This window comes from Lepisma saccharinum, chromosome 17 (assembly GCF_977018435.1).
Source record: "Lepisma saccharinum chromosome 17, izLepSacc3.1, whole genome shotgun sequence".
NCBI lineage: Eukaryota > Metazoa > Arthropoda > Insecta > Zygentoma > Lepismatidae > Lepisma > Lepisma saccharinum.
The window spans coordinates 52,741,701-52,758,571 of NC_139245.1; the positions used below are offsets into that span (position 1 = coordinate 52,741,701).

At 38.8% G+C, this 16,871-nt stretch overlaps 1 protein-coding gene across 1 annotated transcript in view; it reads right to left on the reverse strand.

Moving 5' to 3' along the window:
* Positions 1–16,871, reverse strand: part of LOC146001416 (dipeptidase 1-like) — a 123,069-nt gene that overhangs the window by 11,216 nt on the left and 94,982 nt on the right. The window contains 1 exon segment of the mRNA XM_083138735.1: positions 11,203–11,341. Coding sequence (XP_082994861.1) covers positions 11,203–11,341 — 139 coding nt within the window.

Genomic DNA, 16,871 nt, shown 5'->3' on the forward strand with positions numbered 1-16,871 from the left:
GGCGTTGTCGAATTTGTTGGTATACAGCGACAATTTCAGAGCAGACATAGTATTATCGTCTCTGTACTCTTCTTCCAGTGCAGCCTTGAAAGTAGAGAGGTCCCGTGTTATCCGCTCGCATCTCATACGCCTGCTTTGCTCTTCCCGTCAAGGTGTTCCGGGCAACGCAAACTTGCAACTCTGGAGGAACGTTGCTGAGCATCAAATAGTCTTCCAGTTCTTGGAAATACGTTGATAGGTTCAGTGGACCTTCAGATCCGTCGAAGTTAGGCTTGAACAGAGCGTGAACCTTCACCGATTGTGACATCACAGCAGCGGCGTCCGGCACGGTAGGTCGGTTAGGCGTCTGATCGAAGAGCGACTGGCTGACGTTCGATCCATTGGACGTCGCGACTCGTTGTTGTTGTTGTCGCTCGCTAATCAAAGGGTGGCGAGTTGATCTCTCGGAATCGCGTGCTTCATGGCAAATGCTATTGCGCAACACATCTGCGTCCTTGCGAACATCTTCAATCGAATCCAGTAGTCCCTTGATCGTATCCTGCGTAGCGCTCCGAGTGGAATCCAATTCTGCTCTTAATTGCGTCAGGTCTTGCCGATTCGTTGCAATTGAACCTTCCATCTGTTGCTGGTTTTGGCCACACGCTGATATTTCGGCATCGATTCTGTTGAGGTCAGATTGGAATCTCTCAGCCAGTTTGTTGCGATTGTCCTCACAAATCTTCTGCATCTCAGCCCTTGCTCGTTCGCCATCTCTCGTCATCGAGTCCCTCAGTTTCTTGTTCTCCTCGCTGATGTACGAGTAAAGGTCACTTATTGATCGCTCATGCATTGATTGGACATTGCTGATTTCTTGGTGGATATGTTCACGTAGGTCCTGGGCCATCTCTTGCGTCACGGTTCTCATGCTGGTCATTATTTGTGCCATCATCTGCTGCATGCTCATCGCTTCTGGCTGTTCCGTCGCCGTGCTGGTCTCGCCACTCTTCTCGATTTCGTTTTCTCCGCCTGCCATTTTTAATTTTGATTGTGAGCGGGTAAGCACCATAAACAATACGCCAAAATGCAATAAAGTTCAATTCGAGAAAAATGTTTTCCCTGATGACGGCTCGTTGCAACTTTTATACTCGCCGATCGTAGCACTTTGACACAATTCGAAAATTTTGAAGTGAAGCACTCGCGAACATCCCAACGGTACATGCAAGCGACTACTACACCACATGCAAGAAACAAGCTACATCTACGAAACTACTGATAATGGAAACATACATTCACACAAGCAATTTAAAATATAAATGCGTCGATGTTGTTCTTCAAGTGGTGGAAATGATGTCAATTGAAAACAAATATTGATACAAGTTTGTGTCATAAATTGAAATTAGTTTGAAGTGAAAAAATGTGAAATTTCATGAAAAGTGGGTACTTTTGAAGCGAAACTTGGGTTCAAATGCCTTACTGTGGGGCGCCATTTTATGTGGCCGTACAGGCTAGCTCTTTCCCCCCTGGGCCGCTTGGTTGAAGCCGAACAATAGGCGGTTGGGGGCCAAGCCGTCCAGGGTTCGATGCCCGGCTGTACCTGCACGGTGCACATAAACAATAGAGAAATACTATTGAGATGGGGGAAAAGGATGGGGTTGCATATGATATTATAGCGATTTGATTGATGGACTGTGGTATATGAATATGTATTATGTTAAGAATCTCTACATGATATGAGAACTGCAAGTCCACACCTTAATTTCAATTCCGGTCACACTTACACCGATTTCCAGGCGCTGTGTATTGATGTCTCCATTGTCTGTCCTTAGGGAGCCTGGTTGTCCCAACTGTCCGTGGTGTCAATCACACTGCCCTCCGGTGACGATTCCTACATATATATCAGGCCGCGGAAGCACACGTCACAGTACGATGACCAGTTACATATATATACTTTTATATGTAAAAATATACAGCTTATCTTGTGACGAAAACTATCCCGTTCATCGTAACTTAAATGTTATGTGCAATACTCTGGGCACTGACGGACACTGGCTTCATAACGCAGACTCTTCATGACACCGACTTTTCTGTACTATTCCCAGACACACCGTTGTCACCTTAATTCTCAACACTGATTCTTCACTTACATTCTCAACACCGATGTCCTCTGTCTAGCTTATAGACGCACACACTGAACCGCCAAAATTCACCGTTGGGTTAGGGGTTTTTGTCCTGTCCACTTTCTATTGGCTGGCGTGGAGGAGGGGGTTGGTTGCAGGGAAGAATGGAAATATTTCAAGTTGGGGAGACAAAGGGGCTTCTGGGAGAGAAAGCGTAAATATAGCCGTCGCCTTTTGTGGGCAAGGCAAATGACCTTTGCTTGGCTTCTCTGAAACTGACGGGGATTTCGAGACGTGCTGAATGTACGATAATAATAATAAATGTAGAAGAAAAATGATATATTTAGTATATATTGATAATGGTGTGCACGTATGGAAAATACGGGTACACAGAGAAGCAAATCAATCATTATATGAAGGAGATAAACAAAAGTAACTGCATCTTATACCACACATCGGGAAGATACATAAGTTCCTAAAATACTACAATGTGTTCAAGTATGTCACGCACCGTGGCCGTGCGGTCTAAAGCGTCACGCTTTGGGCTCCGAAGGTGCGAGTATCTTGGCGAAAGCGTGACAACTTTTCTCTTTTAATTTCGGCTTGTGTATGGGACCTGTGGCCACACACCATCGTGAGGTAATTGCGGGGAGCTACGAATGTGTAGCGTAACATGGTCATAGAAACCTACAACAACTACTAGGGGTTCATCGTGCAGACCATACAGCAGCCCATAGGTAGTTGGATGATATCCCACCTTGACAAGTGTGAGTGAGACCGGCGATCGGAAGGTATGAACTTGCACTGACGGGATGTCGATCAACGGGTTGAGTGTGCAAGAATACCGTTGTTTCTAATTCCTCTATCAGTACAGTGTGAAATATAATTACGCAAAAAATTCGTTATGGAACACTTTAAAGTTTGTCAATCAAGTGTACTTTATGCTTTATAAGCAGTTCCTGGACCTACAACTCAATTGATTGATTTGGTTTATTATACTTCGCTTTTCGGCCGCTTTGGCTAATCGCGAAGAATTAATGAGTGATGATATGATGAAATTGATGAAGGGACACCCACAAAGAACATCCTGACAAACATTCGAATCCGGGGAGCCAGGCATCGTGGCGTTGTGTGATAACCATTTTGCCACTGAGGCCGGCAGACCTACAAGTCAAATTTTAGTGCGTATCGCAACAGGACTTCAACAATAAATATGGGTATGTATCACATATATCAGATATTTTAGGTTCCGGTAGTATTTTTTTCAAGTTTGTTATAGTCTTCAAATATTTTAAAACTGCCAGAAGTATCTCTTGATATTTTAATGTATAGGACTATTTTTAGTTAGCATTCTATCAACTTTTCCAGGAATCATAAAATTCAATCAATAGACCATCAAGCAAAAAAGAAAAAAAGGTGGAAATATATTCCAATCAATTTTACGACTTCTGAAATCGATGGTATCGTGCAGCACGCAAATTAAAAACTAGGGCAAGTATTTCCGATTCCCCTAAAGCTAGACATCCATAGCATAATAGGTCGAAGACAAATCACCGTAGTCTCATGCCGTGCAGAAAACAGGGGAATTGTTTTGTCAGGATATTCTCTGCAGAATGGATAGTAGAACAAAAGGAATCGTGCAATTTCAATATAATTTCTGTTTGTCTTCGTTCATTTTACGTCGATTACTGCCCTTAGGTTGATATAGTATTGTTGTAGGTAATTACATTCGGAATCAGATACATGCTGTAGAATGCTCTCAGAGCTATGGATTTTGGATAGATAATATCATTGTGAAGATGTAGTTTCAAAACCGAAGTCTCGCTGGAGAGATGGAAAATTCCAATACTTATTTTATATTACAGCTTTTTGAAAATCTTTTAATTTGATGTTTGGTATTTCATTTAAAATTCTGAGCAACGTAATGCAAACATGGCCACATATAATTTGATCGAAATCTTGAATACGATCGTCGTTGTAATAAATTTTAACATGCTTCAAGTAACGAATTAATTCTGTAGGGGGTTCCCCTCCGAAAGAATCGAAAATAAAAGCACTGTCATTTTGTTTATAATAGCATATCCAGTGAGTACCAACGCTTTCGGACTTGTCCAAATTCACCACGCCACATTCTCGAGAGTGAAGACTACCTTTAGGGAGAGAATCAGACATGGAAACCCCCTTGAAGTGTTTAATTTTAAATATTTTAACTAAAGATTCAATGTCTTCGTTCGTGAGTGCTTCTTTTTTTTTTTTTAATTTTCTAAGTGCTCTAGACTTCACACCTTTGCCTATTTTTTTCTCCATGGCAAGCTTATGACGCTTTTGCTCTTCTAGTTCTGCCTTATTCTTCTTCGAATCAATCACAGTTTTGGCAATAGCAGCACTACCCCCAGCCAAGCTCCCAACAGCCCCCAATGCAGCCAGGATACCTGGAATGCTGAATATGAATCCACCACTGTGTGTTTTCTTTCTTGCATTTTGCAATCGTTTTAATTGTGGCGTACTAAGTAATAATTTCATTCCGTTCCCTTTGGCTATACATTGCCTCTTCTTTTCTTGTTGTTTTTTAGTTAAAATCGAATTAAATTTTAAATTTTTAAGATCAAAATACGGTATTTAGTACACAACTCCTTTTGGTTTCATGTTGTTGTTATTATTATTATATTTCAGTGTATTTATATTACAAACCCCACCCTAAATTTTGTTTTGTATTCATAGCAATAGTTGTACCCAACGCTGTTATTTTTTCACCCAATGATGCATCTCTGCTTGTTAATCTTCCAAAAGCTGCCTCTTCCAGTTTTTGATCAGCCACATGACGATCATTCAGATCTTTGTGTGTGTTGTATGCAATATCATGTTCTTTGCAAGCTGCATCCAGAGGATTAATACCCCTGTCCCCTCTCTCTATTCGTTTCTCAAGTTTTGTACCAGGACCACAATATTGGTAACCAGGTACGTGTAACTCGAACGGAAGTTTATTAATAATATCATTCACTAAACCTCGACCCTCTGATATATTCCAGAATCTAGCAGGTAAAGTATTGATAATTTTAATTAAGTATCCTACACCTTTAGGATCGTTTACGATAAAATTAGCTAATTTGTCACTAATCATGTTTACAATACCTATTTTCTCATTATGGAAATTATTGTTCCCAGCATTTTCCTGCTATAACAAGCAACCTATCTATAAGTTTTCTCACATCGTTTACCCATACAAATTGCTTAGGTAGAGTATTGTATTGTTTTATACCACTACCGGTTTTGAGTTAATTCCAGATAGGTTTAATCAGATTTTTGTATTTATCCCCGCTGCTCGATTTTACACGCTTTTGACTGGCATCGTTATTTTGGTACAAAGCATCAGAGAGTGTCAAAATTTCAGAGTAACTTTGATAATCATCTTCTGTAAAATGTTTTGGTTGTTTTTTGGTAATGAGCTCCCATAGCCCTACGGTACCAGGATATCTAGACCACCTGTTTCTCCCACTCAAATTATTTTTTATGTTGTCCCCTTCGAATGTTACTTTAGACTTGCCAATTTTCCATACTACGCCTTCATTACCCTCCATAGTTGGATACAATCCAAATACGTCATCTTTTTCGAATTTTCCTGTACTCAACTAATCCCTTGCCAGGGGACCCAACTCGATTTTCTCTGACTCTTCTATAGCTGCTTTAGCAGGTGGTTCTTTAAGTACTAGAGGAGTGTGGATGCTAGACAATAGCGTAGGAGGAAAATCTACATATTTTTTAGCAGTAAGAGGTACCAATTCATTCATGAGGTTTTTATTTTGTTCTGTCACACTCTTAATCTCTTTACCAAGACCACTGATTGCATCCATAATAGGTTGATCTTGACGCTTGTGTTGTTCGTAAAAACCTCGACTCTCTGATTCCAGCCTTTGAAACGTTTGGACAAGTAGTCTCGTAATTTCGAATTATCTTCTATTTTATGTTTCGTTATATTTTTTAATTTTTTTATTAATGGTTATTTTATATCGTTTCAACGTTTAAAAAGTCCTTGATTTTATTTCTAAACTTACCATTGTTAGGTTTACGAGTCATGTCGATAGTGACAAATCCAAAATCGTCGCTGTTCCAACAAGATGAACAGAATTTTGAAAATTGGTTGTAATTTAAGTCTCCTCACACATAATCATCGTATACGTGTTTCAAATTAGTATGATCTTGACGAAACAAACAGATTAAGTTTGTATTATCTCGTAGCAACTGTTTGGGAATTTTGGAATAAGTTTGAGCTAAATAAAAGCAGTCTATTTCTTTGTGACGACCCTGTGTAAAAAAATGTCTAATCTCATTCTGATTTTCTAGAATAACATCATCGAACACCACAACAGAATTTTTCAAACATTGGTCGAGAGGTATTATTGTTGATGCAAATGTAGCTATGCCCAGTCCCTCGTACAGCTTCATGAGTTGTTGGTATTTCGGTTGTTCTAAACTCTTTGAGAATACATACAAGTGTCTATTTTTCCAATCTAGCCAATTGGGGGCAAGCAAGAAATTATCAACCAGCAAAGTGGTTTTTCCACAACCTGATGGGCCTGCAATGAGGCATCTTATGTTATCAGTTAACAACTCTCCATTTTTCTTATTAGTTTCCACTACATCTGGTAAACGCTGTACCACATTCCATGTTGGTGTCAAAGAATCACCTGGTTTGCTTCTATCCAACTTTTGTCTTGCAGACCTAACCATTTCACATACAATTTATTACTTTTCTTCTTCAATATTTTCTCGATTAGATATGTATCTCGATATCTTGTTTTTCTAAGTTCCTCTTCATAGAATCTCTCTTTTAATATTTTGTTATGATTATCTTTTATGATATATGTATTTCTATACCCTGGTAAAACTTGAACCACTGAGAATAACTCCGTACTCTAATTTTTAGTGATTCCCTTCTCGAATAACTGTTTATATTTACTGACCCTTATCTGATCCCCTATTTTAAACTTTGGCTTCTTGGTAGTGTATTTATACTTTTTACAATAAACAGTAGAAATCAATCGTTGCTCATCAGATTTGGTTACCTCAGCAGGTTCCATGCGATCAGTACTGTGTACTGTATTGTTGTAATCATGAACTAGCTCGGGTAAAATTTGCACCCACTTATAATTGCCCTGTAGAGTGAATTGTCTCCACATGCGATTTTTTAATGTCCTGTTGAATCGTTCCACTATACTAGCTTTCAGATCACTGTACGAAGAATAATGTTTAATATTATGTTGTTGCATTAACTTAGCAAATGTAGAATTGTAAAATTCTTTCCCTCTATCTGTCTGTAAATATTTTGGTATCCTTCCCTCACTGAATATCGACTTGAAGGCCTCGGTAACACAAGTACCAGTCTTGGATTTTAGGGGAACAGCCCATGCATATTTGCTAAAGGTATCAATAACTGTAAGCATATATTTGTAACCATGAATTATCTTATCCAAATTTTTTAAAGTGCCCCCTTTAGGCGAGGAGCCATCTCGATCAGATCAGCCTGGAACAAATCATTTACACCTTTCGTTACTGCACTTAATCGCTTGTAATTGCGACGGGCTGGTTTGTGTAATTCATGAACTATATCTTGTCTTGACATCGAGTTCGAAGTGAGAATATCGCATAAAATGGATTGTCCTCAGGGTATAACAGCTTTATGTCAAATACTAGCTTGTCACCAATTTCAATATCAAAAACTGATAATTGTTCGTCGTCATGTACTTTATATTTATTTGTAGACTCATCCCAGTATGCAATAGGTATTTGAACTGCCTTGTGTATACCATCTTTTCGCACTATAGTAAACTGTGGAACTTCAATATGTTTTCCATGTTTTAGAAAACTAAACTTCAGAAATCGTAAACTACCATCAACAAAAAATTCATGTACCTGAGTGTACGGATATAATTTGTAAACATTGCCAGCATTGACGTACGTCCAGTGCCCTCGAGCATTTGGAACACTTTGTAACCTAACAATTTCCATAGAATAAAATTGACGAGTATCTACGTCATCTAGTCTGCTTAATACCGATTCCAAGTGTTCGTTGATAGTACGAACCAACTCATCGTAGCTAGGTTTGATTTTTACATCAACATACAGTTGTTTATATTCCTCTTTGAGATCGTGAAGTTGAGTAGCAAAACCTGATAAAGCAGATTCTTGACTTGCTTCAAGAGTGGTAATTTGCGACGTAATATTATAAATAATCTGTTGTAAATTTTCCACAAGTTTCAATTTACAAACTTTGCGTAGCAAGATCGTGTACTTGACTTCTGATTTCTGTAAATAATGCATCTAGTTCGTTATTTATTTGATTGTTGGGGAGAGTGGCATCTCTGATTTGCGCAATTTCTGCTTGAATGTTTTTGATATTTTCAGATTTTAAAATTCGATGTACTGCTCTCCTCATAGCTCTGATTTCTTGAGAAGTAGGCAAAGCAGCTACAGTATTCTGAAGTGTGGTGAGAGTTAATTTTATAGCATCGAGTTCTGTTGCATCAGCTGCATTTTTCAAAATTTCTTGCAGTTGCGTTATGTCATCCTGCGTAGGTGTAGACTGTTGCAGTGTCTCTAATTTACTTTGAATGTCGTCAATAAGATGATGAAAATGCGATAATTCTTATTCAGTATTCAACCTTCCAAGCTTAGTAACTTGCTGTTGAACTATAGCTAGGATATCAGTAATGCCAGGCAGTTTCGATTCCAGAGTTTCCTGTACACTTGTTAGCCTATTTCTCATAGTTGCCATAGTATCTTCTATGTGAGCTATGGTACCTTGTATCTTCCCAAAATCTTCATAAGTCTCCAACTGCAATTTGATGCCGGCAACGCTCCGAGCAATAGCATTTAATTCAGAAGATGAAGGTAAATTACTGCTAAAATCTTCTAATGTCTGCAGTTTCGATTGAACTTCTGTTATGCAATTCATCTGTCTGTAATTCAGATTTGATACTTTGCAATGTAGGAACTTCGAAAGATTGAAACTGTTCTTGCAATTTAGCAATACTTGCATTTACCTGCTCATATTCTTCTTGAGTTTTGATATTCTGGATGATGGTTTGCAGTTCGGTACGAATACTATTTGCCTGGTCATTTAATTGCTGTTTCAGCTGTTCGGTATTCGTTCTCTGGATTTGTCTAAATTTATCAAGTTCTTTTTTCAAGTTGGTAATATTCTCTTCTAAGTTCTGAAGATTATCTATTGAAGCTAAATCAGTATATTTCTCGAGCAAATATTTGAGTTCTCCATCAATTTTTACCCTAGGATCAATCAGTTGAGTTTGAAGATTTGTAATCTCTGCTTGAATATTTAGATTTAGCGAATTCTGTAATATGAGTAAATCTGATTTCAGTTTCTTTAGACGTGCAACTAAACTAGCAATCTCGCTTGAATTATCTGGAATCTCCTGTCGCCTTATATTACCAAATATATCCATGTTTTCTTTTGTTTAGGTATTTTATATATTAATAAGAGGATATATTATTCTTATTTCGACAAACAGTGGAATTAATTTAGCATACTCTCCAATTATCTCAGCATACAAATATTCACCAGCTTCCACATCATAAGACGTATCAGGAAGTAATATACTATGTTTAATTCTATACAAATTTCGACCTATGTGTAAAACTGCCGCATTGGGTGGTGAAACGTTTATTTGAATTTTCCAACTAACAGGTAACTTATATGATGATAAGTTATTATTAAAGACAAATAAGTGCTTTCCAGTACCCTCGTCAACATGAGACCAAATACTATTCAAGTGAACAAGAAGTAACCCTTTCAATTGATGGTAAATTTCTCTCAAAATATCCATGTTCACTTGAATTCTCTCTACAGGCTGATTATGTTGTTGCTATTTAAACCCAAAAATATTAATGACGTTTTATTTTATATTAGCTATTTTTCATTATATATTAAATATTTTTTTGTACTAAGTATAAAAAATTAATAAGCACATATAGTAAAAAAAATATCACCCTGTGCTTAGCACATGAAAAAAAAATTATGAGGAGCACTGCAACAACACGTCCGCACTCTTCAAACGCTCTCACGATACTGACTGACCTGTAATGCTTTCGTATTTAAATAACCTAAGCGCGGACCGCGTTGAAAACATCAGAAACAGTGATCCAATCAGAAGAAACCCATTATGTCATAATCCAACCAATCAGAAGACACCACGTCAGATACGAGGTCATCATAATATTGCGTAATAACTTGTTGCGCAACATGATGCAATAGTTTACCCTTACGAGCCATCGCAATATAGCATAATAACTTGTGCGTGGGTGTTGGTGGGTGGGCGTATGTGTGCGTATGTGTGCGTGGGTGGGCGTGGGTGGGTTTAGGTGGGTGTAGGTGTGCGTGGGTGTATGTTTAGGTGTGCATGGGTGTGCGTGGGTGTAGGTGTGGGTGGGTATGCGTGGGTGGTCGTGGGCGTGCGTGGGTGGGTGTAGGTGTAGGTGTGCGTGGGTGGGTGTGGGTGTGGGCGTTACATACTTTAACTCGTAAGAAATTATGACATTCGTACGAAGTACGAGATGAAAAAACACAGATTTACAATAGTATAAAATCAACAAAAACATCATCAAAATAGGTTTTCCATTGTGCTTAAATTAATAAAAATAATAGACCTGGTACCACTCGTATCAAGTACGAGGTGAAAAATCACAGATTTGCAATAGTATAAAATCGACAAAATTTGATTAAATTACGTCAAGCAATGTTCAAGATAACCGCAGTTTAAATACACAGTATCATTTCGGTAAACTGAGGCTCAATGTAGTGAAATCAACTACGTCAATCAAATTCATGTAAGTTGTCTTCCAAAACCACTTGACTTTCGGCTTTACTTGCTGTGAGTAAAAGGAAATGGGCGAGACTCATGCATCGAAATAAGATATCGTTGCACATTTAACAGAGTCTACGACTGTGCATTAGTGTATCCCACTGATGTCCACTCTACACAATGAGGCTATTGTTTCAAAATCGTTGTGGTATGAAATCTAGGAAAGCGATCTCCTAATCTTAGTCCACTTCCAGGGACTATTAGAGGAAAGCAATCAGATCTCTACTCACCCTCTCAACGTCCCTGAACACCCTGATGAGATTTCGACCAGCGAGTTTCTCGACGTCCTTCTCCGTCCACCGACTGCTCCCCAACAACTCTGCCAGGAGATACGGATACCGCGATACATCCTCAAGTCCTTGTGGAGTTCTGCAAAGAGATTGGGAAAACACCTAAGTCTTGCTAAATAGCTCAAGGGCATCTTTGCATGGAAACTGAAACTTCAACTGCACTACAAAATCAAGACTGGATGCATCGTACATTATGAATATACATGCTTCTTTGTTCTCATCAATCTGTTCTAACTTCCTCACACGTTTAAATACTATATTGTTATCTATTCTTTGATGTACATGCAAATGCAAACATATTTCGAGGGTCAGTCAGCATGAAAAAAATAGCGCATGGTGAAACGTTCCCGAGTGATTGTTCAATGCTTAGGTACACGTGCAAACACGGATAGACGCAATAAAATACACCCTGTACATAAAAACACAAACGAGGTTTAATAACTTTCAACATGCGTACAACATTTCGCCCGAGGAATCCGAAACTCGAACTATCCTAATCAACAACAGAGTAACGAACATATTTGGTCTTCTTCTTCGTAGTTACATGATTATACATACTATAATTCTCAATCACAACATTCCTCCCAGCAGCTCAAAAAAATCAATGAAGGTCAGAATAACATTTGTGACCTGAACAAGAAAAATTACGGTCACGATAACACTAGTGACCTGAACAAAAAATATACATACAAAATACTCCTCAACCAGGAATCATTATGTAACCCTGTAACCATATCGGTCGATCTCTTGTCGAACTCCTCGGTTGAGGGGTTGATGTCCTCGATGATCCAGCTGGAAGGGAACTAGTTGGGGTGACTTCAGTCTCGCTTTCATCTTCCATCTGAGGTGTTGTCATGTTGCCGTCGGCTAGTGTGTCTGTTCTCCGTACCATACGCCGCCGAAGCCATCTAGGGTGTACTACCCTCATAGTACCTTCCTCTAATAGGACCTTGAATAGAATGCTTCCTGCTACCGGACATATTATTAAACCTGGAACATGATTTGGAGTTCCGTGCCTTGGTGACTGAACCCACACTGCGTCATTCTTTTGATACCTCTTCTCTGAAAAGGATTGTTTATCTTCTAGGTATCTCCCACGATTCTTAAAAGGAGATGAGTTTACATCCCTTTGGGACTTGGCTAAGGTGTCATCCTCCCAGGAGAAACGTGGTCTGTACCGCAACACAGAGGCAGAAGGTAAACTCTCTGCATCACCAAGACGCGTGTTGTGGAGCATAGCAAGAAGGTTTGCTATTCCTGTATCTAATTCCAAAGCACTTAAGTTTGGTTTGTCGTGTAGGAGTTTACTTAAACTATTCTTCACTGTCAGCACGTATCTCTCTGCAAGACCATTACTGGGAATATGGTACTGTGGAGATACATGAGAAATACCGTACTTTTGGTAGAACTGTTGGAATTCTAGTGACGTGAAAGTCGGACCGTTATCGGAGATTATAGTTTTAGGTACGCCTAGGTGTGCACATGACTGTAAAATCCAACGCACAGTCTCCTTTGTATCTAGAGTGTGGACTGGCCACACGTCTGTCCACTTGCTGTATGCATCAACAACGATAAGGAACTTGCGTCCCGCGAGAAAGAAATGAACAACTTTCCACCTTTCCGAGACTGCAGAAGCAGGAGGCCACATAGATAACGGTCCCCTTCTAACCTTCGGTGCATTTGCTCCGCACGTGAAATGCTGAAACCTTCGGCCACCAAAATCTAGAGTGACACAATTCCTTCATCCGGTTGATCCCTCTATGACAATCATGTAGGCAATGGAGTACCTTATTCTGAAGCTTATATGAGATAATGAATCTGCCCATACATAATAAATATCCCTGTTCAACGTGATTTGTTTCCTCTTCTCAAAATAAGGAGACAGGCCACTATGCGTCTGTTCTGCGTTCAATCTCTCCGGCCATCCAGTAGTAAGAAACACAATTACAGTAGATAATAACGGATCATGTTTAGTGGTTTTAGATATCATATCCACAGATATTGTGGTAACACCTGACATTGGAGCAACTCTTTCACCTCCCGAACTAGTAGCAGCTCCTAAACTTGTAGTATTATAAAATGATATGTTGTTGGTGAATAATAATCTCCTCCAGGAAGGATTGATCACATCTAACTAAGATCTTCCTATGAGTGGATTCATTAATTGCTCATTCCATAAGATCATCGGTAATGAAAACTGTTAATTATTTAAATCAAGTATAACTAGATTGTCCCACAACCTGTACATAACCATCGTTGTCTCCTTTAAGTCTGATAGTTGTAGCAGAAATTGTACATTCCGGAAACTCTTGTTCGAAATGTCGTACATTGAAAATTGTAATAGCTGAACCAGTATCTATCTCACATTTGATAACCTGTGAATTTATAGATAGGTTAATTGCGTAATTTTCAGAAGAAAATACATTGTTTGCCGAACATTGCGGTGAAGTTACCGAACGTTCAGTTGAACCAGCTAATACAGAGTGTTGACTGAGCGCTTCTACCTTTAGATGAGTTAGCGTGAAAGCTGTTAGTTTATCTGGAAGCTGCTCATCAGTATTTCCATAATGTAGGTGCGCTCTGGATGCGTTCTTCACAGATTTATTACCTTTAATCTTATGTTTCTTTCTTCAATGTCCCTTGCATTTGCAGTAGAATTCCAAGCTGGACATCGTCCTTGTACATGAGATTTAGTAGAATTGTCACATTGACTAATGTAAGATTTTTCGTGTGTAACTTGTCCACGTTTCTTTAACGTACACGAAACTTGAGAATAGGATGAATCTTTAGTATATGATGACTTATCAGGCTTATCATGAGAAGTTGAGCTAGACTTCACGTGATATAATTTGTATGTTTAGGATCTGAGAATAATCTCACCTCGCATTCTAGCATTTCAAACTGTAAAGCTAATTCTTGGCATTTCGCAAAAGTTAACTCACATTCTGATAATAATCTTTTGCGTGTCGTATCAGACAGCAATCCTACAATAACTTGTTCTACAAGCGCTTCCTCATGATATTGATAGTACATGCATTTTAAAGCTTGCTGTTTCAACCTAACTATGAACTGAGAAACCCATTATCCTTGTACTTGAATGCATTTTCTGAATTTGAACCTTTCTGTGACCATGTTCACTTTAGGCCTGTAATGCCGTAGCATTTTATCTTTAATTGTCTTGTACGACAACTGAGAAATATCTTCGAGTGCAGTAACATTACGTAAAATGTTAAAAGCTTCTGGACCCATAACTGCAAGAAGAACAGGAACCCTCCTCTCTTCAGAAACATTTTGAGCTACGCACAGTTGCTTGAACCTTAAGACATAACTGTCAACGTCTTCAATTTCCTCATGAAACTCACTAAAAGGAATGTTAAGTGCCATTGTATAAATTACTAATGGCACGGTGATGGATCCAAGTATCGAAGTAAATGTTCAGCCCCGAATGTTATCCGTCAACCTTGTGACCAAGAAATATACAGAACCTATGTACTTACGTACGGTTGTTTTGACCAAATGTACACATTCAGGTAGAATGCGAGATGTACACTCTCTATGAAAACAAGTTCAGATCTGAATATTCATGAACGAAATATGCACTTCGCATGAAATCGTGCCACATACGTACAGAGACTATCCTTGAAGCATTCCGTCGTAACTTGATTATACGAATCCTTCGATTCAATCGTATCTGTCTACAAAGCGCCAGAATGAAACTTTCCCGAGTGATTGTAGAATGCTGAGGTACACGTGATAACACGGATAGACGAAATAAAATACATGCTGTGCATAAAGACACAAACGAGGTTTAATAACTTTCAACATTCGTACAACATGGCACCCGAGAAATCCAAAACTTAAACTATCGTAATCAACAACAGACTATCGAACATATTTGTTCTTCTTCTTCGTAGTTACATGATTATACATACTATAATGATCAATCATAACACATGGAATATGGACACTATCAAAACTATCACAAAGTCTGTTCAAACATTTGTCATAGCGTGACACCAGTTCCTCTACACCTTGATCGAAGAATTCTCGATTGTTGATAACCATTTGTTCGTCGCAGTTTCTGGTCGGAATGATATCGCCGCTTTGCATGTTCTTCTTTCATGGGCCCAAACACATGAAAATTGCAGGATACGAGTTCTAGACTCTGAATCAGTTCATTTACACGTTCAACATTGTTCCTCGTCTTAGCGGTTGACAGCCATTTTCGTGGTAGTAGTTCTCAATATCCGCACGAATATTCTCGAACTACACACACTATTTTACGATTGCCTTGCGCGAAATTCATTTATCATGTTAAACTTCATGCAATGGACGATGAATCTCAGTGGGGTTACACCTTCTTGCCCACAGAAAACTAGTAACTGCATGCACTTACAGTTTGGACACCATTTCCAATTGACCTGACATGTTCAAACTGATTATATGCAATCCCTAACAGCCACGGCGCAAGTGATCCGTGAGCAGTGTTCAGAGCCACGTTCATCAATATGTATCTTTCCGACAAAATGTCAAGGGTAAGTGCAACTAAATTTTTGACCGACCCTCGTACATACAAATGCAATACGAAGAAATTTCACAATGGTTCTAGCATCATAGATTCAGAGGATTAAGGTATGTTCAATTAATAGAGAGAATACCACTTAATTAACTTATAATTAGTTCAATCTGAAACTACATTTTCTGAATATTCGAGACAACATTATCTACAAATAGCATGCAATCTTAATTCTTAATTGGGCATCATCCACTGTTTATCTTTTACCTAGTGCGTTACGTATCAAGAGAGAAAAGCTTCATTTCTTTTCAAGTGAACAAACTAATTTCTGTGTGTTGGGGGATCGACGAACCTGTGACTTTTACAACAAATACATTGGACCATCAGACTACTCAAAGGTTCTTCCCAGGTTCGATTCAATCCACCGGTAAAAGAGATTTGTTTTTATAAACTGTATTTCTTGAGCTGCATATCGTATTCATTCATCTAGATAGATAACCTAAAGTACAAATGCTTCTTTTCCATTCTCTAATAATTACATTTTATGTGTCCTACCTTAATCGATAAACTGAGTGCGATTTCAAAATTAATATTCAACTTAAACAAAGTCGCGCCTTCACTTAAAAATCGTAACCAGCGTGTTGTGCACTAAATTGTAAAGATTGGCCACACTGGACTCCATATTGACACTGATGTGGAATGCAAAACAAATGAATTACTGAAACTAAAACGTAACATTTAACTCTCCAATCCTCATTTGAAAAAAATAAATAAACAACCTGTGGCGTGACACTCCCAGAAGGGCAGAGCATACCTAACAACTGCCGGCCTCTCTCCCGCCAAAGGTGGGAGTTCATGCAACCACTTACGAAGTGACGTGTGATCAGAAGTTCGAACCCCCAGTTATTGTTTTAGGCTTTCATAACGTTCACTACTCATTCGTAGCTCTCTAGGGGTCTCAGGTTCGATACCCGGTGGAGGCCTGTGGTAGTTCGGATTCCTATTTAAAACTGTAGGTCCAGTCCCGATTAGCCTTACTGTGCATAAAGTGGATTTAAAACACCAAATCAAAAACCACAAATCATTCGTAGCT